The following is a 23,814-nucleotide window of genomic DNA, read 5'->3' as shown; positions in this document are numbered from 1 at the left end:
AGATAATTTAGAGAAAATTGATAAATAAGAAAAAATAAGTCTTATATTTAGGACCAAAACCAATTTAACAATTGGGTCCTATATTAAAAACCAGAGGAGTATATTGAATAAAAGCAGTGGAACCAATGGGAAAAAAAATATGCAAACACAAATATTTTTGGTATGCTTTCTAGAAAGAAATTAATCCCTATGATCTCAGATGCACAAGCTAATTAAGAAATTTATTATGGTGTTGAAGGTAAAACTTAAATACACTTCACCTCTCAAATTTATAATTTTTTTCAAACTATTTTTATTAATTATATATAATAACAAATATTATGTTAAATTTTTTATATCATTATGTCTAATTTTTCAATGTCATGTGGTTATGTGTCTTTTTTTTAGTTTCATGTAGATTTATAATTTAACACTAACTTGACATGATAGATGTAAAGAACTTGATGTTAGTATTCTCCATATATACTAAGGGTTTCATTAATAAATGCATCCAATGTAAATAATTTAAAAGGTATTTTTTAAAAATCAACACGCATTTTTTAATCAATGACTAATTTAAAAAAAATCCCCAAAACCTATAATAATTATTTAACTTTTACATTAAGCATATGATGAAGTAACAAGGAAAGTCTACTCTTTCTGTCCTTAATATAGGACCTAATTATCGAATTGATCTTAGTTCAAATGTAACATCTATTTTTCAAATTTATTAATTTTTTCAAAACTATCCCTATTAATACTCCTTCATTCATAATCAAGCAGGAAAAAGAAGAAGGATATTAAAGAAGATTATTATAATATCTTAGAAAAAAATATTATATTTTTTATAATTAACTAACTTACCTACTTTTTTAATTTAATTTAATTAATTAAATATATCTTAAATTAAGTACATAGGGAATACTATTAAAAATGGAATAACAGCCTGTTAATTTTTAGATATTTATTTCTTTTGGGAGAAGAAATGGGGGGAGTCCAATGGGAGGCGGGCATGGCGTAATAAAGGTACGAGAACCACTAGAAAATAAAACAATGGTCAGGCTCTGAGATTCCTAGCGAACTATAATTAAGGCCGCCCCCGCAATAAGGCTAATTCAGCACGTTTTCTTTAGATTTCCCATTCCCATGCTTACATTTTCCAGTCAAGCACGTTTCTGATCCCTTTGATTTTGAAGCAGCGAGAAAATTGAGATCCTTGCTCCCCCCTTGTTCTTATCGCCCGCTTTAATCACCAAAAACCCTTCCTCCCCTCATTTTCAACATTCTGTTTTACTGCTTCCTCTGTTTCATATTCCTTGCTTTGATGTTTTCCACGAGTTACAATTTCTTGACCACTATATCTTATCTTTTTGTAAGTTACACTCTCAACATCTCTAAAATTTTATTTTATTTTTACTCTTATTTAATTACATATCGGTATCATTTTTTTCCAACCCATTTTCTCCCTTTATAAATAAATGTGCTTTTTTTACGCATTTATTATTTTTAATTATTTTTAATTAATTTTTTAATTTATGCGATTCATTTATTTATAACTTATAAAAAGGATCACATGGGGATGCAACTTGTAAAATAAATACAGATGGAGATTGAGAAGGACATTCTGGGCCTTCAGAAAAGTCATCAATGGAGAATTATGGATAAATAATACCTCCTCTTAATCTACTTATAAGAAACAAGTGACCGTTAAAAAGCTCAGGTACCATGTTTTTAATAAACATGTTCAAAAGTCATATTTTTAAAGGGTTAGTTATTGACAAAGTATAACGTGTTACATGTCCCATTTATTGGGATGATATTTGTTGTTCTTATGGTTGTTAAAATAAATGAATTCATCATTATAAATAAGTCATGTGAAATGAATTCAATATTTTGTCCAATTCTAAATGTATAAATTAATTAAGGAGCTCATTTTGATTCTCAGAGAAAAACATTAATCTTCTTTATCTATCATATTTATAATTATAATTATAACCTAAAATTACTCATATACTGATTACATGTATTAAGGCGTGTGATTAGTAAAAATAGTTTCTAATGTAAATGATTAAAAGGAGAGGTAGTTTAAAACTTACATTTTTTCTAACAAAATAATATTAATTTAATTAATTTCCCTTCATGTGTATGTATTAATTTTCTAGCTTTCACGTTTAAAACCAGAAGGAGCACCACCTTAAGTCATATATTCGAATCTATGAATAGGAAAAATCATGCTAAAAAGGTTTATTTCATGATGCTCAAATCTAACATGGATGCAAAGAAAAGTAAAAAAGACAACTTACTATCTGAAATAAAATAGGGAAGACCTTTCGAGATGTCTTCACATGGAGTACATTTCTTTAGGGTCCATTCCCTGTCGGGCTAATTACCAATTAGAACAGCCAATCTGGCTAGGACTAAAGCAAACTTCCCATTTGCGCAGCCAGTGTACCACATCATCCTTCCTATAAATTAAAATCTGTCGTTTTGTCTACAAGCAGGATTATGGAGATGCCAAACAATGAACCTATCTAGTTCACATCTATCACCCCCTTTAAAAGTTTCCAGTGGCACTGACTACGGAAGATGAATGGAAGCTGTCTTGTGGAATTTATATCACTACTATTTTATTACTTTACTCTATTTTTTATATCACTACTGTTTTATTACTTTATTTTTTTTTTCGCCCCTTTAGAAAAGTAATTGAGAGTTTATAGTGTGAAGCCTTAAACTTTAGACCTGCTACTTGTATAACTTGGGCAGACCAATTTGCTTTCGAACTCTATATCTTCTAGACTCTTTCGGCTTCTTCTTCATCTATTGCATATATAAAAGCTTAGTGTTTCAGGGTTTCCTCTGTAAAAGCAGTCATGTCTGCTTCCAAGAGCGAGAGCAGTTGTAGTGAAGATGATAATGAACTTAGGAGAGGACCTTGGACTCTTGAAGAAGATACTCTGTTAACAGAGTACGTCTCTGCTCATGGGGAAGGACGATGGAATTTGCTGGCAAAACGTTCAGGTAATGATAAAACTGTGAACAGTAGAGCTCAAAAAGGTGAAGCAATCTCTCTGCTGATTCTGATTTTCGTTTTCTTTTCTTTTTTGTGAGTCAGGGTTGAAGAGAACGGGAAAGAGCTGCAGATTAAGATGGCTTAATTATCTGAACCCACAGGTAAAGCGAGGAAATTTATCCCCAGAAGAGCAGATTTGGATCCTTCAACTCTACTTAGAGTGGGGCAGCAGGTACCTGCTCTGTTCGGTTCTATCCTATGACTAATTCGTAAGTTTTATCAACTTTTATTGTTCATTCAGTATATGGGATTGTTCGTACCAGGTGGTCAAAGATCGCACAGCGACTTCCAGGGAGGACAGACAATGAAATCAAGAACTATTGGAGAACTCGGATTCAGAAACAAGCAAGACACTTGAATATTGACACAAACAGCGCGGAGTTTAAAGAAATCGTGAGGCGAATTTGGATTCCAAGATTGCTGCAGAAAGCGAGAGAAACAGCTTCTCCTCCTCCTCCTCCTCCTCCTCCTCCACCACCACCTGCTCCTGCTATGTTAATCCAAAACCAAAAGATTCCTTTGCCTATTGACAGTGTTTCCCTGTGTTCACAGATAGGGACAGTTCCAACACGGTTTCCTTGGCAGGGACCTTGTGGGATGAATGAAACAGTTCAAAACAGTTCCTGCGTGTCTTCTTCTTCCTCAGAATCATCAAACATCCCAGAAGTGTCTCAGTTTCAGGCTTTAGATGCCAGTGACATGAGCTCCTTTATGTATGATGGACACTATGTTAATAACAATACTTACGACATGGAAACATTCAATCTGGGAACAACAGTGACAGCTGAGGCTACTATGGTAGGAAACTGGATGAACAATGATGTTACATGCAGCATGTGGGGCACGGATGAACTGTGGCAGTTCAAAAACTAGTAAAGAATAAGAATTTAGGGGTTCTGGTTCTTTTTGTCATGAACCAAACACTACATCCCATGATGTTATTTGTTATCTGATATGAAGCAACTGTCAATTAATTAATAGTTTATATGACTACTGGATTTATGTAGAGGGTGCTTGATTTGTTGTACAAGATTAACGTGTTGTTGTGGTTGTTCGGCCCTGCTTTTGCTCTGATGATTTAGTTTTTGTGTTGGTCTGACGAGAAGAGTCTGACATTTGCAAGGCCACGGATAATTGGAAAGTGAGGGGAAGATAGACTAAAAACCCATTAGATTAAAAACTCATTCTTTTCCTCAGTTCTCAGCACAGTGGCCAAATCACATAAAAGTATTCCGAGTAACAGAGGATTGTTGACGGGACGGATTGGGATCGGGACCGGGACAGATCTGTCCCGATAAACAGTAATAGGATAAATTTTCTATTCCGTGTCCCGTTCTGGTGTTGTCCCAGTCCTGGTCTTATTTTAATAAAATCTGATTTTTTTTTTCTAATGGTAGTTTTTTGGGTCTAAGTCTTGTAAAAACATCTTTGTGTTTTCTTTTTTATTTCTTTGGGCACCCTTAAATAAAAACCCAAAATATTACATATAATAGTCATTAAAAACTCTAAACAAAAGCTTTTAACACAATAAAAACTTGCTACAAGTTCTAATAATCAATAGTCTCAAATTATCAACAAATATAAAAACTCTAAATGAATATATCCATAGTTCCACACAATAGTCTCAAATCTTAAAAAAATAAAAAAATGAAATTATATAAATAGGATGAAAAAATAAAAAAAGGGACCGGGACGGAACAACCTTATCCTGTGTCCTGTCCCAATTTGTCTTGTTTCGAAAAATTTCAAGATGAACCCGTCCCGTCCTAACAAAGCTGGGACCGGAACAGGCCGATCAGATGGGCCGGCTTTGAATACCCTTACCGAGTATCAACTTTTTGAAACTTGCAGATCAAGGGTGCTTTCATAGATGGTACATTGCCTCGAGACACACGCGCACGAGTCGTTGGTGGTCCTTTGTCCTTTTGAAAGTGAGGCATGAACCAGGAAAGTAAAACGATATCAAAACATATTTCGGAATCAATTATAATAGTACCTCCACTCCCTTAATAGTAGTACAAAAAGAGCTAGATCATTAATTTTAAGAAAGTTAATTAAGTTATTTATTTGTAATAAATAGATGTTGTGTTCACTAAAATACTCTTATTAATTATGTGTATTAAAATTACCTAGAGTAATATATGCAGTCACTATAAATATTACTTGGGACAAAATGGATAAAAATTAGAAACAAATTAAATTGAGGTCTTATATTTATAACCTAATTAAATTTTTAACTAGTTCTTGTATTAAAAATATGGAGTAGTTATTATAATCTATTTAGTGTTCAAATTCGTTAAAAGTTCCATGTCTTTTTTCCCCCTCAACGCAACGAGATAAAAGGGAGATTTTCCCCCTTATATTGGGTCATTAGAGATCTGTAGATTGGGAATGGCCTACACAATTTGATTGAGTTAGCCGTTTTATTTACTGGGCCAACGGAAATGCAAATTCATTACCTAGAAACATTCAGTAGCACGAAAACCCAACAAACAGAGCCCAAAGCCCAAATCCGACGGAATACCACACCCAAGTGGATTGGTTTAAGAATTGATTATATGTTTGAATCTCTATTTGGACAGCTCCTCACATTTAGTACTTATCCTTGAATAAAATTATCTCTAATAAAAAGATATCTATGTTTCAAAAAAATTGATTATAAGTTTAAATAAAAAAGACATGATAATACGTGATGTGATATAATAAAACAAGTTACATTTTAAAAATGTTCATTGCCATGAGTATGAGGTCTACTTGCGCTATTTTTTTTTTGGGGGGTCTTTTTATGGACTTTTTTCTTCTGCTTCTTTTCCTTTGCTAATTGGAAGTTTTAATTTGCTAGTTTGCGATGGACCATCTAAAGTCTTAGCTAACCACGCATAAAAGCCCATTCAATTACATCAATATATGACTTGAAAATCTGCTGATCATTGAAATAATGTGAATTAATGTAAATCACAAAACTTGGGAAAAAAACGGAAATATAAATAAACGAAAAATATAAAAAAGTAATTTAATGCATGTGATTGTGAAAAATTAAATGACCTCTTCTGTCTCACTTCTAATATGCTCACAATACTAGATAAATAGATTTGTGTATTGCACAAAATTTAATCAACACAATTTGACATTCTTAATTTATAAATAATATTGTTTGTTATATATTTTATCATGTATTGATACATTTAATATTTATATAAAAATTCTTGGCAAAAAAAATTGATAAAATGGATATAAAATTTTTATCTTGAAGTTATTCATTTCGCAAAAAAATATATTTGTAATTATTTCTAAATATCAAAATCAACAAAATATAAATTGGCATCCACCCGGACACACATAGATTATGGCTGTCGTTAAATATCACGCGTCCACGTGCACAAAAACTAATCCTAGGCGTTCATTCCATGTCTATATAACCAAAGGACATCACTCAAACCCTAGGGTTTTCAGTGAACTCGGCGAAGCCTGACCAGAGTCTCTCACCCGAGGCAGCGGATCTGTCCGGTGGCTTGCTCTTTCTGAGGTGAGGATTAAACCAAGAACATGCTTGAACTTCGATTCCTCCTGCAAATTAATTGAGAAAACTCAATGGAGGGTGGGAGATAGGTTCCCTCTTATATGTTTCTGTGGAAATCAACATAGTGCGGCGGCTGGTTTGAATGTTTGATTGATGGTTGTGTTTGCATTCGTAAATGAATTGTTTTCGCAGAAGCTATAGTCATAGAACATATTTCAGAGAAGTCGTATACTGGACGACGTATTTGTAAACTGTTGTTCTTTGTCCTGATTTCTGTTCTCAATAGCTTCGAAGACCTGAATTACCTTTTACCTGGAAGGAATTATGAATATGCTATTGCAAAACTTTCTTTGGTTCCTCTGCTCTGTCATGAGAATTGTGAACCTCAATCCTTGCTCTATGCTGCATTAAAATCCCTTAAAATGAAGTGGTTATGCGACAAGAGAAGAGAACAAATCTCCAGTATGTCTTATTAACCACAGTAATTGTGATAGGGGTTGTAGTGCTCGGAATCTTGAAATGATAATGTTCTTGTAGTTTTAAATTAAACTTATATTTTTCACTCTAAACTTAGTTTCTTTCAATATTTGTTATATTTTAATATATCCAAAGGTAGGTTCTTGATATTATTTCCTCAATGTTCTTTCACCAGAGTAGTGAAGATGTACACGTCAAGGAAGAAAATCCATAAAGACAATAATGCTGAGCCAACTGAGTTTGAAGAGTCGGTTGGGCAGGTTTTGATATTATATAATGCTTCTGTTGCTGCTAACCCATCATTGCCTATATGCTGTTTCCTCTTGTCATCGTATAATTTTGTTTTGGGGTTTAATTCTGTTGTTCCAGGCTTTCTTTGATTTGGAAAATACGAATCAGGAGCTGAAAAGTGATTTGAAAGATCTATACATAAATTCAGCTGTGTAAGTATGTTTATTGCATGTTTGCGTGTTTGAAGTTTTGTAACGTCTACCTGTCTCGTGAATTATGGCTGACATTTGTCTTGATGTGCAGTCAAATTGATGTATCTGGGAACCGCAAGGCTGTGGTTATACATGTTCCCTATAGACTAAGGAAGGCTTTTAGGAAGATTCATGTTAGGCTTGTCAGAGAGCTTGAGAAGAAGTTCAGTGGGAAGGTATGCTGACTTCGATATCTCGTGTATTGGTTGATCGCCACTGACTCATTGACGGTTGATCAGTATCTTGACATCCATTTTTAACAACAATAATATTAATATTAATAGTAATAACAATATTGATATTAATAATGTCGATAATAGTTGAGGGATTAAGACTATTAGTTATACTGACATCAAAATAGTACGAGAAATCTTTTATATTGGTATTTCAACATTTACTAATAACAAGTCATTTGATTTATGTCTTGCTGATGGACTGGCAAGATGTAAACGTGTAATTCACCAGTTTGCTTCCCTTATTTATTGTTTCCATTGTCCATATGTTGTTGACCGATTATTATGGCAAATTTCTGTAATAAACATGTGACTCCCCCCGCCCCCCAAAAAAAAAAAACAAAAAACAATCCAAAAAAAAAAAGAAGAAAAGGGAAAATGGCACTCACAAACAAGTTATCTTTGCTTCGAATGTTTATTGAACGTTTGGATCGTTTCCCCCTTGTACCTTTGGTTATAATTCATGGAGTAGTTCTAGTCACCGGAGAGCAGTTCTGGTTATAATTGCTCACTATGAGTTACCAGTTTCCATTTTGTGCGATATTTTTGTTATATGTTTTGAACTTTTCTTGAACTTGTAGGATGTAGTCTTGATTGCCACCCGGAGGATATTGAGGCCTCCAAAGAAGGGTTCTGCTGTGCAACGTCCACGTAGCCGCACATTGACTGCTGTGCATGAAGCAATGCTGGAGGATGTTGTATTGCCTGCCGAGATTGTTGGGAAGCGCATTAGGTACCGAGTTGACGGATCCAAGATTATGAAGGTAAGAAACATTGCTAATCTTCTTTGATATTATGTTTGTCGGATTAGCTATCAAGATTTGTAGAGGATCCCTAATTAACCAGGCTAATGCGGATGCATATGCATTCTGCTAAATAAGTATCCTACAACTTTGATGTCTTGGAAACTTAATGGCGTACCATCTTTTTTTGGGGTGAATAGAAGCTGCTTCATGTAAACGTTGTCCCACCTATTTAAGGTGGCGGTGGGTAACAGGGAGAATAGAACTTGTTTATGTTAATGCTAATTTTAATTGCATCTGTCCTCGGCACAGGTTTTCTTGGACCCCAAGGAGCGAAATAACACTGAGTACAAGCTTGAGACTTTTGCTGCAGTATACAGGAAGCTGTCGGGCAAAGATGTGGTCTTTGATTATCCTGGCACAGAGGCTTAGGTTTTCTATAGCTTGAATTTTTTCAAGAGTTGAAATATTGTGGACGTCTCGGCTTTTACTATGGACTTTTTTTGGTGATGTTGAAGAAAGGTTGCCTTACTTTGGCTCTATTTATGTAGGATTTGGTTTTGTAGTTGCCATCATTCTATTTGGAAATCTTAATTACAGCCCGGTTGGATTCCCTTTTCATGTCATTACTCATTATGCGTTTTTAGTATTTACGCATGCGTTTATCTTATTGATTTTTGAAAAAGAAAAAAAGCGCGTAGGCATAATTCTTATATCGTGCAAATCGTTTTAAATTCCATTTTTATTTTATGCTGCGCACTGCAGCTCGTTATGCCTTATTTTGGGGGTGTTTTTGGAGGGTTGGATTACGCTATGCTGCTCCCTCGTCCTCTCAATGAGATTCTTTCTCAGGGCTATTGATGTAAAACCATTTGTCTAAAACATTGGTTTTTACCCTAACTATCTTTTGCATTGATATGTTCTAGTCAATTAAATAAACTTCCAACTAACTAAATCTCAGCAGGGATTATCTTCAAATTTGCAGGAATGTGGGAGGATGTTTGAAGATAAACAGAAAAAGGTGGTAGCTGGATTCAGTCGCCATTTTCTGTTTTAATAGGAAGTAACCATCTTTTCGAAATTAGGCCATAGTCGGCTCTAATCCATTGAAGATTTCTTCCAATTTCCCAAACACCCCCCCCCCAAAAAAAAAAAACCAAAACGAGCACCAATTCCAGATCGGAATAATCCCAATTGGCGATTCTAGCAGCACCATATAGAGAAGATAAGCGCCTTCGGGCTTCTGTTCATTGTATGGTTATAGGGGGGGGGGGTTGACTCTTGCAATCACCGACTTCAAACTAGTGATTCACTGCTTTGCGTCTGGTTGTGATCTTCGGCGTTTGTCATTTATTATCTTCCACATTATTGAGTTATTTCAGTGAGGAAGACCAAATATATGCTGTTTATATATGATTTAAATTAAAAGGGGAAAAACCATTTTAAAAATACTTATACTTTCATTCAATTTTTTATCTGGTGCTTACATATTTTTCTCTTTTAATTAAATTCTTTAATTTTGCTCAATTAGCAGTTAGCACTATTAGCCCTTGCATAGGAGCTAATTGTACAAAGTTATAGGGGTTAACAATGTTAATAAACCAGAGTTGAAGGGTTTTCTGAAGAAAAGAAAAAGTTTAGAGGTCAAGTTAAACATTGAGAAAAAGCATATATACCTATAAAATGCTTTTCTGTAGCTATAAATTATTACATAGGCTGGTTAGACTATAAATCATCGTGCATGCACCCCCATTTCTTTCTCTTATTTCAAACTTTAAATTCATAAAGCTGTGTGATATAGTACATGTGAAAAAAATACAAGTGTTGGGGTAAGTTTAGGCCAATGTGAATGAATATGTGACAGAAGAGCCCCTGGAGTTCAGCCCTCGTGGGGGCATTAAATTAATGTCTTATCTATAGCCCCTGGAGCTCCATCACAAAAACAAATAAATTACCTAACATCGTGAGTTTTGCAGGTTGCTTGATACAACTTTCTATCACATATTATGCGTATGGAAAGTGATATTTCACGCCAAGTATTTGGCCAACTTTTGTTATACGGCAAGTCCCGGTGGAGCTGCTAAATGATCCAAAGCTTGCACATCACTGTGAGGTAGCTCGCCATTAAGCCACAGCCCTTAATCTAGCAAGAGAATCAGCTTTACAGAGCAGAACCCTGCTGTTGGATCAATGAGACCCTCAGAAAATTTACCAATATACCTAATCTATCGATATTTCTTCTATTTGCATCTAATAAATGAAGACAGTTCGTCAGGCTTTGGCTAAAAGAGTGAAGAAGAAGTACAAATTACCTTATGACAAGATCACAATACCCAGATAAACGGCTACACAAAGAAAGATGAAAGATATCAGACCCCTGCAAGTGAAATTTTGGAATTCATTAAATGAAACAACACTTGGTGATCAGGTTGCTTTGTCCTGTAAGCACAATAGAGGAAAAATGAAGTCCAATCATTAGTTCCTAATTACATTCCTCACCAAATAACGCCCCATCCGAATCCAGAACAAGGGCACGGACACACTTCTGCAAATTTTTCAGCATCACTGGAGTGAACTCTACGAGAGATCAGGTCGTCATAAATATCTGCATAACCATATTGTAGGGATTTTATCATTTCATAATGGGCAATCTAATACTAGATCAATAGGTTTCAAGTCATACCATATACCGAGAACAGGCTGTTCATTATACCTGCATATTGAAATAAAATAACAGAATATCAAATGAATTTCAATAATGTGGCGCAGGAGTTGGCCAAGGATCCCCTCATGGAGATAAGCCATCATGCTTCAAATATATAAAGTTGACCCTACAAATTATAACTTGGTATAGGGCTCCCAAACACTTTATTTGGCATTCTGCACCCATATAATTCTAGATCCATGACTATAGAATATGTTGCTTACCTATGAACAAGATAATGTACCGTAAAATTCGAACTTTGGTCGTCTCTTGAAGAGCCCATATTATACCAAGGAAAATGATAAACCCTGGGACCTCAATTTAGAAGCATAAACTGAGAAACATGATGCAGCGGGTGTAACTTGGGAATAAGTAATCTTTAACCAAGAAAGCACATACCAATACAAAGTCCTCGAAGAGTCCACTGGATAAACACCATCCCCGCATAGGTCACATGTATTCCATACAAAGAAAATACTCACTCAAGAAAAGAAGCAAAGTACTGACACAACATTGACTCAAACAGCCAGAGATAACAAAATCGGAATCATTGTATTTGTTCATTATGATGGTTCTATGAATATGGAACATGGACGTGGCTCTTTCCAGAAATGCTTATGATTCATAGCACACAAATTATTCACTGAAGTTTGTAAACAATAACAAAGATACTTGATTTAAGTAATGTGTCTGTATAGTCGTAACTTCATGGATGCTAAGACTTGTACAATCAATTTGTATGGTTTGATAATTTCAAAATAGAAACAATTGCATCAAATGACGAGTCACTGATAAAACATTACTTAGTACTTACATTTTTTGCAACAAAGAGGACAACAAGTAGAGCAGCAATAAAACAACCAGCAGCTATTCTTGCAGTAAGAAGATTTGTTGATGCAAGTATCAAGATCATGCCCCAGAAGGCTGAACCAAGATCTGGATTGCCACCATGACCAGAATAGATTAAAAGCATGAGATCAAATAAATCCAAACATTTACAGATATTCCATAAAGATTGTAAGTATATATAAATTAGCTGCTGCATGTTGAATGGCAGGCACAGAAAATATCACAATCTAGAATGTAATAGACAATACATCCTGCTGGTAAGATCAGCAAATATATGCCTCCACGTGTTTGGGTTGTTCCACCTTCATCTGCATGAACTTGAATTCCTTCTACCTGCAGTTAACATAACTTTCAGCATCTGAAGTGGAGATTAAGTATGAAAGTATTCAAGGAATATAAATGCTAAACTAATGCGGCTCTTCTTGGACACAAATATTAAGTCACATTTTTGTAAAAACATGTATTATTCAAAACTTGTATCGACATAATAGATATTAGCACATAACTTGAGGGGACGTGAGAGAAGGACAGAGATGCTCACATGACCGCATGTAAGTTTACAAGCAATTGCATGGCTTGCCTCGTGAAGAAATACTGTAATAAGCTTAAAAGGTGTGAGTAGAACTGTTCTCCAAAGCTGCAAGGAATCAAAGAAGGATTCACAAGGAAATGATAGATAAATAGAAGATTTTATATCACAAAATACAAGCATACGAGTAACTAACTATCAATATATCAGATTCATTCCGTTCACGGCATAAGTTCAAGTGATCAATTATGAATCCATATAAAGATCATTCATTAATCCAATTAGGATGTTCAGTCAAAAATTTGGATAATTTGCAGAGAATAAGTTTGCAGAATTCAAAGAATAATTTGTTGATAATAACCACGCTGGTTCTTAATTGACGCAATTTGGGAAAGAATCAGAAGAAAGCATCCCTACATATGAGAGGGAAACCAGAACCATTTGCAAAATGTGGCCAGTATTTGATGGGGGTAGCACCATGTCGGAAGTAACTTAAGGAAACGAAGTAGGATTCACATCTTTAGGTCGTATAAGGAAATGGAGTTCATTTAATGGATCCAAGAGAGTTAAGTCGAAGAAGGATATGAAATGGGAAAAGAAAAATGCAAGAAGCAGATAGTCATACCGCGAGAATCACCACAGTGCAGACACTGACAGTGACCAGAAACACCACCTGCTCGTGGTTGCAGCAGTTCTTGAGCTCCCAATTTGGTCTCATTTAGCCTAGTGTTGGAGGGATAAAAGTTGAACCCTTAGTAGTAACTGAGATCTACGAATCATACAGCAGAATGAGGGTGGGAGAGAGAGGGAGGGAAGGAGGGACAAATTCTGATCCTTAGAAATTAGAAATATTGAGATTGGTGAGTAACGATGATGGAAGAAGAAAGTCTGAAATTTTTGAAACCGTGAAGTCAGCGCTGCAGTCTACTTTTTCTTGGACAAGGAGTTCACTTTTCCAGATAACAACGATGTTAATCATAAGCGCTCCCATCACATGGAACCGCGTCATTTTTTTTTTTGTCGGTTTTTGGTTGCAGTCAACCAGTGCGTCAAATTTATGTAGTTAAACAATGCATATGAATCTCAATGACAACACAAAACACTTCCCTCCCCGCTTGCCATTTAGGATAGCCGATCAGCCGATGCAGAGAGCCCACACAGCTGATGACATCATCGGCTGAAGTGGGAAGAGGTGTTACTTATTATAGTGTCATTCATGTTATTTTAATTTGCCTGAGCTCGGGCTGCTGTTCTTTAGCGGTGAAATATTCCCAATTTATGCTCCTCGAAAGAGCAAGGCTGCAAGTTTTATCCTTTTTTTTTTAAAAAAAAAAACTGGAATCAAAAGACAAAAAGAATACAAATAACACGGCACCTTACTTCACTCATTACCCTCCGCCTCCTAGGTAAAAAATGAAGTGATGAAGGATACAAAAGTTTGCTAGTAGCAGATGAGAGAGTTTAGCTAATTCATCCGCACAAACAAGTGATTCCCCATGCTCATGACAATAACTAACCTATCAATCCCTATGGATTTTGTCAGTTAATACCTCCTGGCCTTACACACCGTTTGATTGGAAGATTTTTGGGGAGAGGGAAGGAGAGGGGAGAAGAAATTGTGTTTGGTTTAGAAAAATGAAAAGGAGGGGAGAAAAATATTATGTTTCATCTTGACTAAATTACTTATGATAGTTTTTTAATATTCCAAGTTTCTCCTTTTCGGTAATTTTTTTTTTAACTCTTTGCCTTTTTTCTAACTTTTTTTTAACTCCTACTATTCTTTTACGGATTTTTTTTAACTCCTCAGAGATTTTTTTTCCTTGCATGTTTTCTTTCTTTGATTTAATCATTTATCACGCTCTTTGCTATTAATCTTTTCCCTCTTTTTCTCTTGCCTGATCCCTCACCTTATTCATCTTATCATTATTATTAGTGTTTTTTATTCATTTATTTTGTATAAAACTATTCTTTATTGGTTTATACGAGTTGAAATCTTTGAGATCTATTAAAATGATATTATCAATCATCAAATTTGTTGATATATGTGTCCACATATACCTATTTTAATTCAATTTCATTTTTTACACAAAACTTTGTGTATTATCTAATTAAGTGTGTGCGGTTGCGCACGTTATATAATTAAGGATGGAATAGTTTAAAACTTGTAGTATAAATTTATTTATAATTTATATAACATGCTAAAGATTATAATATATTTTTGAATTGACATTTATTTTCATGTATGCTTATTTATAATTTATTTGTTATGTCTCAAGGTATCTGATTTTTTCATATTCACAAATTAGAAAATAATAATAATGATATAAATATCGTAATAACATAATAAAGAAGTTTAAATAAAGAGATAAGGATATATTTTTCAATTTATAATTAGTTCCTCTATTTTCTCCTCTTAAACCAAATAAGAAATCTCCCATTCATTCTCTTTTCCTCCAACCAAATAAAACTCATAACCTCCCCTCTCCTTCTCTCCCCTCCCCTTAATTCACCTCACCTCCCCTCCCCTCCCCTCCACTCCAATGAATCAAACAAAGCCTTAATCTTTAATATAAGAGTTGATTGATAGGTTGAATTTGTCGTAAATATAATATTTTAATTTATTTTATCCCTTATATTTTTTCAAAATATCTGAGTTGATTGTTAAGGGTTCTTATGATAGGATAATTCTGATAATCTAATATATATGATAGAAGAAAATAGTTTAAGAAGACCAACACACATTTGTGACCAAAAAAATAATTTAACCAATTTTCTCAATATTTTCAAATTAGTTATCTAACTGTTATATTAAGGATTGGATGTAGTATTATGAGATATAAGTTTTTTTTTTAATTGAAAAGTATTACCTTCTATTCTTAATATAATATTTAATTGACTCATATGGGGATGTTAAGAAAATTAGTTAAGTTAGTTATTTGTAATAAATAGATGTCGTCTTTTTTAAAATACCTTACTAATTATGTGTATTAACTAAAACTACTATTTGATACAACCTTTAATATATTCAACTATTACAAAAACTGTTTTTAAAAAAAAGATAAATAAGACAAAATGGATTGAGATTTTATATTTAAGACCAAGTTGAATATCAAACTAGCTCATATACTCCTCCGGTCCTTAATATAATATCTATTTAACTAATTTGATTAGATTAAAAAAAGTTAGGTAAGTTAGTTAATTATAAGAAATATGACACATTTTTCCTAAAACACCATAATTATCTTCCTTAATGTCTTCCCTCTCTCTTCTACTTGATTATGGTTGATGGAGTATCCATATGGATAATTTTAAAAAAATTGATAAATATAAGAAATAAGCATTATATTTAGGACTAAAATCAATTTAACAATTAAGTCCTATATTAAAAACTGAAGGAGTATTAAGAATTGGAGGTGGGAGGTAGTATGGATGTTTGCAAGCTTATTTCAGTGCTCATTTCAAATATTAATTATTAAATTAAGCAAGCATTTATAAATTCTCATAAAAAATATTACTTCTGATCCTAATTATAAAAGCTAGTTGACTAATTTGAGGAGATTGAGAAAAGAAGTTAAGTTAGTTATTTGTAATAAATAGATATTGTTTTTTCTAAAATATTCTTGCTAATCAGTGTGTTGGTTAGAACTATCATTGTTAGAAGGAATATCTTAGAAAAAATATATAAGTATAAAAAAAAGTATATTAGAATCTTATATTTAAAATCAAAATAAAAATTAAATAAAACTTTATATTAAGGACGGTACTACCTCCGGTCCTAATTATAAGACCTAGTTGACTTATTTGAGGAGATTAAGGAAGTAAGTTAAGTTAATTATTTGTAATAAATAAGTGTTGTCATTCCTAAAATATCCTTACTAATTAAGTGTATTGGCTAGAACTATCATTATTAGAAGGATTATCTTGGAGAAAAAAACATAAATATGGGAGAAAAAATGGATTGGGGTCTTATAATTAGGACTAAATAAAAAGTCAAACGGGGTTTTATATTAAGGATCGGAGGTAGTAGTATTTTTTTTTTTTGACCGGAAGGACAGTAGTATTTTATACCTTCCAAACTTTGTTTTGATTAAAATTAAAAAGAAGGTAAAATCATTGCGACGTTCCAGCAGCCAAATATGAAACAGACCCTTAACAGACTCGCGTTGCCAAGTTTGCCCTCATGAGAAAGCACAATGACAAGCCTATTTTCATCGTGATCGTATCTATCTCCCTCCTTTGATCTCTGCCGGAGCCGCCGTTGAGGATCAATCTTTTTTGTTCCTCGCCGAAAGAAGATTCACAGGGTCAACACTTCCACTAGCAGATGTTGTTTGTTTAGAAAGAAGACGATAAAGTAAAGTCTCGGGGGAAATGAGGTCTTCTTCCGACACAATCAACATCGCTGCTATTGCTCAGAGACTTGATGTCGATAATCGGATTGCCATCCGTTTCTACTATCGGATCGCTGATAATATTCTCAAGCAGGTATTTTCCCTCTATCTTAATGATTACGTTGCTGAGAATTATCTTAGGTGGGATTTTCTTGGCTAAACTTTTGCTGATATTAAATTATTAATTCTGAATCTCCTTTTTGATTTTGAAACTCTGACTTCTTTGGCGGATTCTATATATGTCCTGCCAAAGTCTTTGTCGCTCTACGGCTCGAGTCCTATCCCGTTATTGGGCTTCTTGGGTCCGCCCTAGCTCCTCCTCGAGCTGCCATACGTTCTTCTCCCGTTGGTCGATAACCTTAGTTAACGATTGGAAGAAAATTTGAGGTTCAAGATTGCTGAAATTTCACGTTTTAACGATGAAATAATAGCCTGAGCTGCATTAATTGTGTGCAATAGTATACGACAACGCTTTACAGAAATGGTGCGCAACTTTGATTCATATGTGAAATGGGTTGTGTTCTGCCATTTGGTCTTAATTCATTGAGTAGTACCCACAATTGATAGATATACTGAATATGGATGTTGGAGAATGGAGAATAATCAATATCTTTTGCATTACTTTTAGCACTCCTCCGGAGTGTATTGTCTTGCTTTATATTTTAACTTATTATAAAAATTTATGGCAGAAATTTTTCGTTTATTATTCAGTTGGTTTGCATAAGCTTTTAGCTCCAGTTGTTTTGACATTACAGGCTGATATCTTTCGGGCAGAGAAGAATATTATTGATCTATATGTTATGCTTCTAAGATTTTCTAGGTAAGAAAAATGTGGCAAGTAGCATTACTTTACTCATGGTATTTCTTAAAAGGCATCAGTTGTGTGGAGTTCATTTTGTGGTATGTTTGTCATTAGACGGCATTAAGGTATCTTCCTTTTCTTTGGTTCTAGTTTGGTGTCCGAGACAATACCATGTCACCGAGATTATAAGGCATCTCCGCAAAGCAAGAAAGTTGCTTTGAGAAAGGTGGACTTGTTGTATCTCTTCTCTCAAAAAGATTTTGTTTATACAAACTTTTGGATGTGATCTGATTTTTAATTTGTTGCTTTAGAAATTGCTGAATTCTTTGAATGAACTGGAGAAGTTGAAACCGTTGGTCCAACAGAAGGTTAATGAACTTAACAGACCGCGAGCCTCCCTACAAGATGAGTGGGGAAGACCTCATTCAAATAACTTGATTCAATTTTCTCCAGTCAAGAAGCAGGCTATTGCCTACACCGGTCAAACAAAGGTAGGAATTTGCTCTGAATCTTGTAGGGACAATCTCTCATTTCATTTACATTAATTCTCTCTTTGTGTTTGTCCGTTATTATTTTATTGTCTAACCTCCCATTGATATGAAGTTTTTTATCCATATGTTATTGGATATCTCATCAGGCCGTGAGACAAGTTGCTGGGGATTTTGTCTACCAAGGATCAAGGGGTCGGCAGTTTTCTTATGCTAGGCGGCCAGTGGAACAGCATTTCCAAAGACTGTAAGTATTGGGATATTTTTGAAGTCATGTGTATTGGGCCTCCCTAAGTTGATAGATATTATCTAAGTTTTCACTTTTTCTTCAAATACATGCTTAAAGTAAGGCTCTTGTTCATCTGAATGTTCACTTTTTTCTCGGGTCATATTGTGCATATGAAAGCTCCCCAAGGTTCTCTTGTTTTTCTAGTGTTAATTTTAATGTTAGGTTGTGCCTTTTGATTGTTGTTTGTGACTACTAGTACTAAGCTGATTCTAGCACAATGATTAAAAAGAGTTTTCTAGACATGTTATATAACTACAGCCAGACATTAAGCTTTGGAGTCATCATGGGATCTGTTAATGGACTCTGTGGTGTTAATTTTGATTGCATGGTATCAATTCTCTAGCACTTTTTGTAGTGTGAAATTTCTATTCTTATCATCTGGTTTCCAATAATTCTTTGCTTTAGACTTTAAATAACCATTCATTGCTTACTTGCTAGAAGCTATTTTCCCAAACCCATAAATATTAGTATTATAGTATAATTGGATAGATGATGACACATTTGGTTATAACTTATTTTGACAAATGCTGTTAATTTCTGCATCCTTGATTACCTTGTCAGTTTTGCTTGATTGTTGTAGATCTCTAGCTCTTCCACTCCCAAAGGAGGAAACTCTCTCCAAACATTCTATTCTTGGTCCCAGTGGGCTTATAGGGCAGTGGCAGCCACCTAGAAGTGATAAAGGGGTATGCTAGTACTTACTTTTGCTTTCCTTTTACACAGAGATAATCCTGACTTTCTTTTTTCTTAATGTAGATCAGGTATCCAATTGACATAGACCTGTCTCCAGTTGAAATACCAAGGTTGTTATCTTTTTTTTTTGGGAGTTTCTTGAAGACACTTTTTGTTATTGGCCTTAATTACCTTTTGAAGGGGGATGTTGTAGTGTTTGCCTCAATCTGATAAGTGAAACTTTTTAGAAGATGCAAATTGCTCCCAAAAGAAAAATTGTATTTGAATTTGGTACACAGGAAGGATCTTTATATTTAAAATATTAATCTGTTAAAACGTTGTGTCATATGCTGTATATGTAAGCTGGTGGCTTTGTTTATTTTGATATAATATCTAAATTGATTGTGTGGGTTCTTTTTCTGTACAAACAGCCTTCGACAGTCTGTGGAAGATGGACCACTGGAGGATAAAAAAGATAATAGCATCTCAGACAACAGTAGGTTGGACCGAGAACCAGTTCTTGCTGTGAGTGAGAATTGCCACGCCCAGCATGCGGTGGAGCCTGTTTCTCTTATCTCTTTTGAAACAACTGAAGTCTCTGCTCCAATAGAAGTTATCAGACAGCCTTCACCTCCGCCGGTACTTGCTGAAGTACAAGACTTGATCCCTGCAATGTCAGCACAGGTTACAGAGGCAGAAAGTAAGATAGAGGCACCCGCATCAGATGAGATTGTCCGGGCTGAAACTCCTCTGCAACTTCACATTGTGAGAGTCAATAATCTTTCCTTATCACGTCTTCATGTATTATTTTATGTTAGCCTGTCATGGGAAGCATGTATAAGGTTTTTCTTGGCATCTACTTTTTAGCCTGTTTTTATCATGTATAAATGTAAAATTATAAATGTTGAAATGTTAATGAAAGGATACGCTATGCTCTTATTTCCTGACCATTGTTTCCATTCTGCAGTCAACTGCTTTGATGGAGAATTTTATGAAGCTTGCCAAGTTAAATACAGACAAAAATCTAGAGACTTGTGGCGTCCTTGCTGGTTTGCTTGTAAGTACTGAAACTTCTTTGTGATAATATGCATGGATAGATCTAAAGGGAGTGAAGCCCCAGGGTATTAGAGTGACTTCCTCAGAAGCAAACTTATAGGTGGCCCACCGTTAACATAGACATGGAAGGAACTTTGTTTCTTATATTCCAGCTGTTGTTCCTTGGTATTGCTGAAGCAATATTTTGTGCTGCCTCTCTCTGCACTGCATGTTTTTCTAGAGAACTTGATGCATGCGTTATATATTAAGTTGCAATCATTTCATTGACAATGGGTTCTGCAAGTCTTTGTTCTTGATCTTTTCCTCCAGCTTCTTTACTTTAATTCAGCTAGATTGTGGATCTTATTCCAAAATATTCCTGTCTGCAGAAAAACAGAAAATTTTATGTGACAGCTCTTATCATCCCTAAGCAGGAGTCGACATCGGATTCTGTATGAACTCTTTGGGCAATTAGAATTATATTCATATTTTATAGATCTTACATTTAATTTTTCTTGGTAAATTATATATCTTGCATTTGTTGGATTTTTTGGACAGTGTCAGACCACAAATGAAGAGGAAATTTTTGATGTACAGGATAAGCTATCTCTTTTCCCTCTTGGTTGGATTCATGTGAGTTCTTCACGTTTTGTGTTCTGTGTGGCCATTGGTCCTAGTATGTTTTTGTTTTTTACTTTCCGAATTCAATTTATCATGATAACTCATCCTCAGCACCAATCATAGAAATGATTCATACATTCTACTCTATTTATCCAAGCTGTCACTTATTGGACTCTAGTTTCATCTAGCATATAAATTTCCGTGCCTTTTAAATTTCCCTTCTTTTTCGTCCTTATAAATTTGCAAGTTTTTGTTGTACTAGTCTTTTGGCAACGCCAATGTTTATTGTGCATATTTCTTGAATTTCCAGACCCATCCTACGCAATCTTGCTTCATGTCATCAATTGATGTGCACACCCATTACTCATATCAGGTGAGTTATGAAGATCCTGTATCGAGTCACCACTTTTATCATCACTATAAATATAAATGTACCAGAAGCTTCAAATGCGAGTCATTTCGGTTTTTTCTGGTATTATTTTTATTATTAGTTTAATCTTTCTCTCCACATTGTGTTACATGAAGCTCCTTATTTGGGCCATGCCATGCATCCCTTTTTTTTAAAATTACATTTCAACATGATTAAATATTAGAAAAATAATTTTTTTTAAACAAAATCAAGTTATGATCTATTTCATGCATTACGCGGGGGAAATGTTTCAAATTGATATTGAACTTCATGTCTGTGATATAATTTCTTGGCTAAAGTAGTATCCAATACCCTGATGTAATTAAAAAATAATATTGAGATGCTGGATGATTTATTAGGAAAATAAGATGAGCATGCTGGATGTGCCTGGGAAATGGCTTCAGGGTCTTAGATGCTACTTTACCCTAATTTCTTTATGCAACGCTTTCCTTTCCTTCAAAAAGTGATATCCTTCATCGATTTTTGTCTTCATATTTTTTCTCTCTATATCTTACGGACATGCTTCTCCAGATCATGCTGCCAGAATCTGTTGCAATAGTTATGGCCCCAAGGGATAGTTCGAGGTAAGATCACAAGTTAGAAGTTTGTTGATCAAAACATCCTTTTGTCCTTTCCCCCTATAACAAAAATGATAGGAATAATATCAGATTACGCTTAAAAAAGCCGGAGAATTTGAGTTAGGGTGCGGAAAAACCCTGTTCAAAAGAGTGACTGTGGATTTACTTGTGTACAGGACCCATGGCATCTTTCGCTTGACAACTCCTGGGGGCATGTCGGTCATAAGACAGTGTCAGCTACGCGGCTTTCATTCCCATAATCCACCTCCAGATGGTGGGCCCATTTACAAAACCTGTACAGATGTTTACATGAACCCAGATTTAAAATTTGATGTCATTGACCTTCGATGATTAGATTTCGTAATGCTTGCATAAATATCGGGTAATCTAATCGTTAATTTTCCAAGTCTTTTTAATCCAATTAAGCCATCAAGGTACTACATTGACATTCGAGTTTGTAAAAAGAATATTTTTTGAAAATTTACATAGATGTGTGTTTGGGATGAGAGGAACCCCATCCCACATTCCCCTGTACTGCATACCGTCTGATACTTTAGATATTTCTTCTGGATGGCGAGCGAATGTATTTCCCATTGATTCATTTTAGGGTAAATTTTCATTTTGGGACAGAGATATTTCCGCGATCAATTTTTAGGCTTTAGAGGTATTTTGTTTTATCAATTTTAGTATTAGAACATAAAATTTTATCGAGACTGAATATTAGAATGGTGGATTTTAATAATTTGACGACAGATTTTTTTTACCAGATTCTTTTAGTAACACAATGTTGATGTGATTCTTTTAGTAATACAATAGCTTTTCTCATTTTATTTGAAATGGAATTTTAAGCCAATGGTCTTGTAATTCAGTGTTATGAAAGAGGTGTTTAAATGAAAATTAAATTGTGGTTTTAAAAATAATTTTACAGTATACGAAGTTGTGTGTGAAAGAAATTTTATTTTGACTTGAGTAAATACATTTTTTTTAAATGTTTTTGGGAGTAACCAAAGACTCCCAAAAACTCTTTTGAAAGTGCTTTTCTCATTTTATTTGAAATGAAATTGTAAGCTGATAGCCTTATAATTCAGTGACATCAAAACTCCTCGAAATTGGGAGTTTTGTAACTTCATCATTAGTAGTTGCCTTTTTAATTAAAAAAAAGTTTTAATGCCTTTTCTCGTCTGTCAAAAATGGAAAATCCGTCCCTTCAAGTGAAAAAGAACAGGGAATTCCGGTTAGATGCCAAAGGCAAAAACTACGCTCCTGCATTTCCAAAGAAGAGTATTCTTGCTTGTCTCGCATAATCTGCTTCGGTTTACCAATATAAAGTGAGTTTTTCATTTCAAATTTAAAAAACATAAAAAAGGAGAGAAGTGCTTTTCTTAAAGTAGAAAAAAAAAAAGGTCTTAACTTTTTGACTTTGCAGCACGATCCAACAATCTGCAATAAAATTCTTTCACAGAAAGTTGATGTTCAGAGGCCAGGATGGTCCCCATTCTTTAGTGATCAACTTGGAAATCCATGCTAGAGCTGGTTAAATTCTGAAATTCTGAAAGTAACAAAATAAAGGTACGATTTTTTTAGTGCCAAAGAGCAAATTCGTTAGACGTCTTGTGTCATCACCATCACCATCACCATCTTTGTCATCGTTATTCATTTATCTGGGTTATTTTACGTTTGAACAACTAATTCCTCTTAAATCACAAAGATTATAAAATGATAATGCAATTTAGTTGCGTGTTTGTAGCCAGTTGAGGGAAGTAGGAACAACTAAAATTATAAACGAAATTACGACAGCTTTATCAGAATTAGGAGAACCTGCTCCAACTAAAACGACCTCGAGTTATAGTGCCAACTCGTACAAGTTTGAATCTTGCCCATACTCCTTGTGCAAAATTTTCCCCTTTTTAGGGGAAATGGCATCTAGCCAAACAGATAAAATA

The 23,814-nt window shown here is 34.4% G+C and overlaps 4 protein-coding genes across 5 annotated transcripts; 3 read left to right on the top strand and 1 right to left on the bottom strand.

Annotated features, from left to right (window-relative positions):
* The first annotated feature begins 2,631 nt into the window (after positions 1-2,631).
* LOC114743751 (transcription factor MYB62-like) lies at positions 2,632-4,107 on the top strand. The gene is made up of 3 exons (XM_028931974.1): positions 2,632-2,997; positions 3,092-3,221; positions 3,313-4,107. Exons 1-3 carry the CDS (start codon positions 2,850-2,852, stop codon positions 3,920-3,922), a joined length of 888 nt encoding a protein of 295 aa, XP_028787807.1. The 5' UTR covers positions 2,632-2,849; the 3' UTR covers positions 3,923-4,107.
* A 2,389-nt stretch (positions 4,108-6,496) lies between these two features.
* Positions 6,497-9,133, top strand: LOC114743775 (40S ribosomal protein S7). Its single transcript, XM_028931995.1, has 6 exons — positions 6,497-6,575; positions 7,222-7,306; positions 7,416-7,489; positions 7,581-7,704; positions 8,343-8,525; positions 8,817-9,133. The coding sequence occupies exons 2-6, from the start codon at positions 7,232-7,234 to the stop codon at positions 8,934-8,936; spliced, it is 576 nt and encodes a 191-aa protein (XP_028787828.1). The 5' UTR covers positions 6,497-6,575; positions 7,222-7,231; the 3' UTR covers positions 8,937-9,133.
* Positions 9,134-10,256: 1,123 nt separating this feature from the next.
* On the bottom strand, positions 10,257-13,348 carry LOC114743805 (uncharacterized). 2 transcript variants are annotated; one of them, XM_028932018.1, is made up of 10 exons: positions 13,212-13,348; positions 12,599-12,694; positions 12,306-12,390; positions 12,023-12,144; positions 11,608-11,632; positions 11,433-11,516; positions 11,188-11,217; positions 11,004-11,109; positions 10,817-10,881; positions 10,257-10,683 (listed from the first exon to the last, which is right to left on the bottom strand). In XM_028932018.1, the coding sequence occupies exons 1-9, from the start codon at positions 13,302-13,304 to the stop codon at positions 10,818-10,820; spliced, it is 705 nt and encodes a 234-aa protein (XP_028787851.1). In that variant the 5' UTR covers positions 13,305-13,348; the 3' UTR covers positions 10,257-10,683; position 10,817. The 2 variants fall into 2 exon arrangements, with proteins under 2 accessions (XP_028787851.1, XP_028787858.1); XM_028932025.1 differs by having other exon boundaries at positions 10,257-10,680.
* Positions 13,349-16,733: 3,385 nt separating this feature from the next.
* On the top strand, positions 16,734-22,269 carry LOC114743785 (AMSH-like ubiquitin thioesterase 1). The gene is made up of 14 exons (XM_028932002.1): positions 16,734-17,071; positions 17,733-17,797; positions 17,930-18,005; positions 18,091-18,270; positions 18,417-18,514; positions 19,137-19,242; positions 19,313-19,359; positions 19,660-19,993; positions 20,196-20,285; positions 20,653-20,715; positions 20,822-20,896; positions 21,195-21,257; positions 21,825-21,877; positions 22,048-22,269. The coding sequence occupies exons 1-14, from the start codon at positions 16,958-16,960 to the stop codon at positions 22,220-22,222; spliced, it is 1,539 nt and encodes a 512-aa protein (XP_028787835.1). The 5' UTR covers positions 16,734-16,957; the 3' UTR covers positions 22,223-22,269.
* Positions 22,270-23,814: the final 1,545 nt, after the last annotated feature.

This window comes from Neltuma alba, unplaced genomic scaffold (assembly GCF_004799145.2).
Source record: "Neltuma alba isolate B1F8T4 unplaced genomic scaffold, ASM479914v2 tig00000656_pilon, whole genome shotgun sequence".
NCBI classification, from domain to species: domain Eukaryota; kingdom Viridiplantae; phylum Streptophyta; class Magnoliopsida; order Fabales; family Fabaceae; genus Neltuma; species Neltuma alba.
Note: the sequence above shows the minus strand (reverse complement) of the source record. Positions and strands in the feature narration are given on the sequence as shown.

Excerpts from the sequence above, each read along its gene's own strand:
- LOC114743751 (XM_028931974.1), top strand. The coding sequence starts at position 2,850 with ATGTCTGCTTCCAAGAGCGAGAGCAGTTGTAGTGAAGATGATAATGAA. Across the intron at positions 2,998-3,091 it reads TTTGCTGGCAAAACGTTCAG|GGTTGAAGAGAACGGGAAAG; the intron begins GTAATGATAAAA and ends TTTGTGAGTCAG. Across the intron at positions 3,222-3,312 it reads TACTTAGAGTGGGGCAGCAG|GTGGTCAAAGATCGCACAGC; the intron begins GTACCTGCTCTG and ends TGTTCGTACCAG.
- LOC114743775 (XM_028931995.1), top strand. The coding sequence starts at position 7,232 with ATGTACACGTCAAGGAAGAAAATCCATAAAGACAATAATGCTGAGCCA. Across the intron at positions 7,307-7,415 it reads TTGAAGAGTCGGTTGGGCAG|GCTTTCTTTGATTTGGAAAA; the intron begins GTTTTGATATTA and ends CTGTTGTTCCAG. Across the intron at positions 8,526-8,816 it reads ACGGATCCAAGATTATGAAG|GTTTTCTTGGACCCCAAGGA; the intron begins GTAAGAAACATT and ends TCCTCGGCACAG.
- LOC114743805 (XM_028932018.1), bottom strand. The coding sequence starts at position 13,304 with ATGAGACCAAATTGGGAGCTCAAGAACTGCTGCAACCACGAGCAGGTG. Across the intron at positions 12,145-12,305 it reads GCTGATCTTACCAGCAGGAT|ATCTTGGTTCAGCCTTCTGG; the intron begins GTATTGTCTATT and ends GTGGCAATCCAG. Across the intron at positions 11,110-11,187 it reads CAGCCTGTTCTCGGTATATG|ATATTTATGACGACCTGATC; the intron begins GTATGACTTGAA and ends ATGGTTATGCAG.
- LOC114743785 (XM_028932002.1), top strand. The coding sequence starts at position 16,958 with ATGAGGTCTTCTTCCGACACAATCAACATCGCTGCTATTGCTCAGAGA. Across the intron at positions 18,515-19,136 it reads GAACAGCATTTCCAAAGACT|ATCTCTAGCTCTTCCACTCC; the intron begins GTAAGTATTGGG and ends TGATTGTTGTAG. Across the intron at positions 20,716-20,821 it reads AGGAGTCGACATCGGATTCT|TGTCAGACCACAAATGAAGA; the intron begins GTATGAACTCTT and ends TTTTTTGGACAG.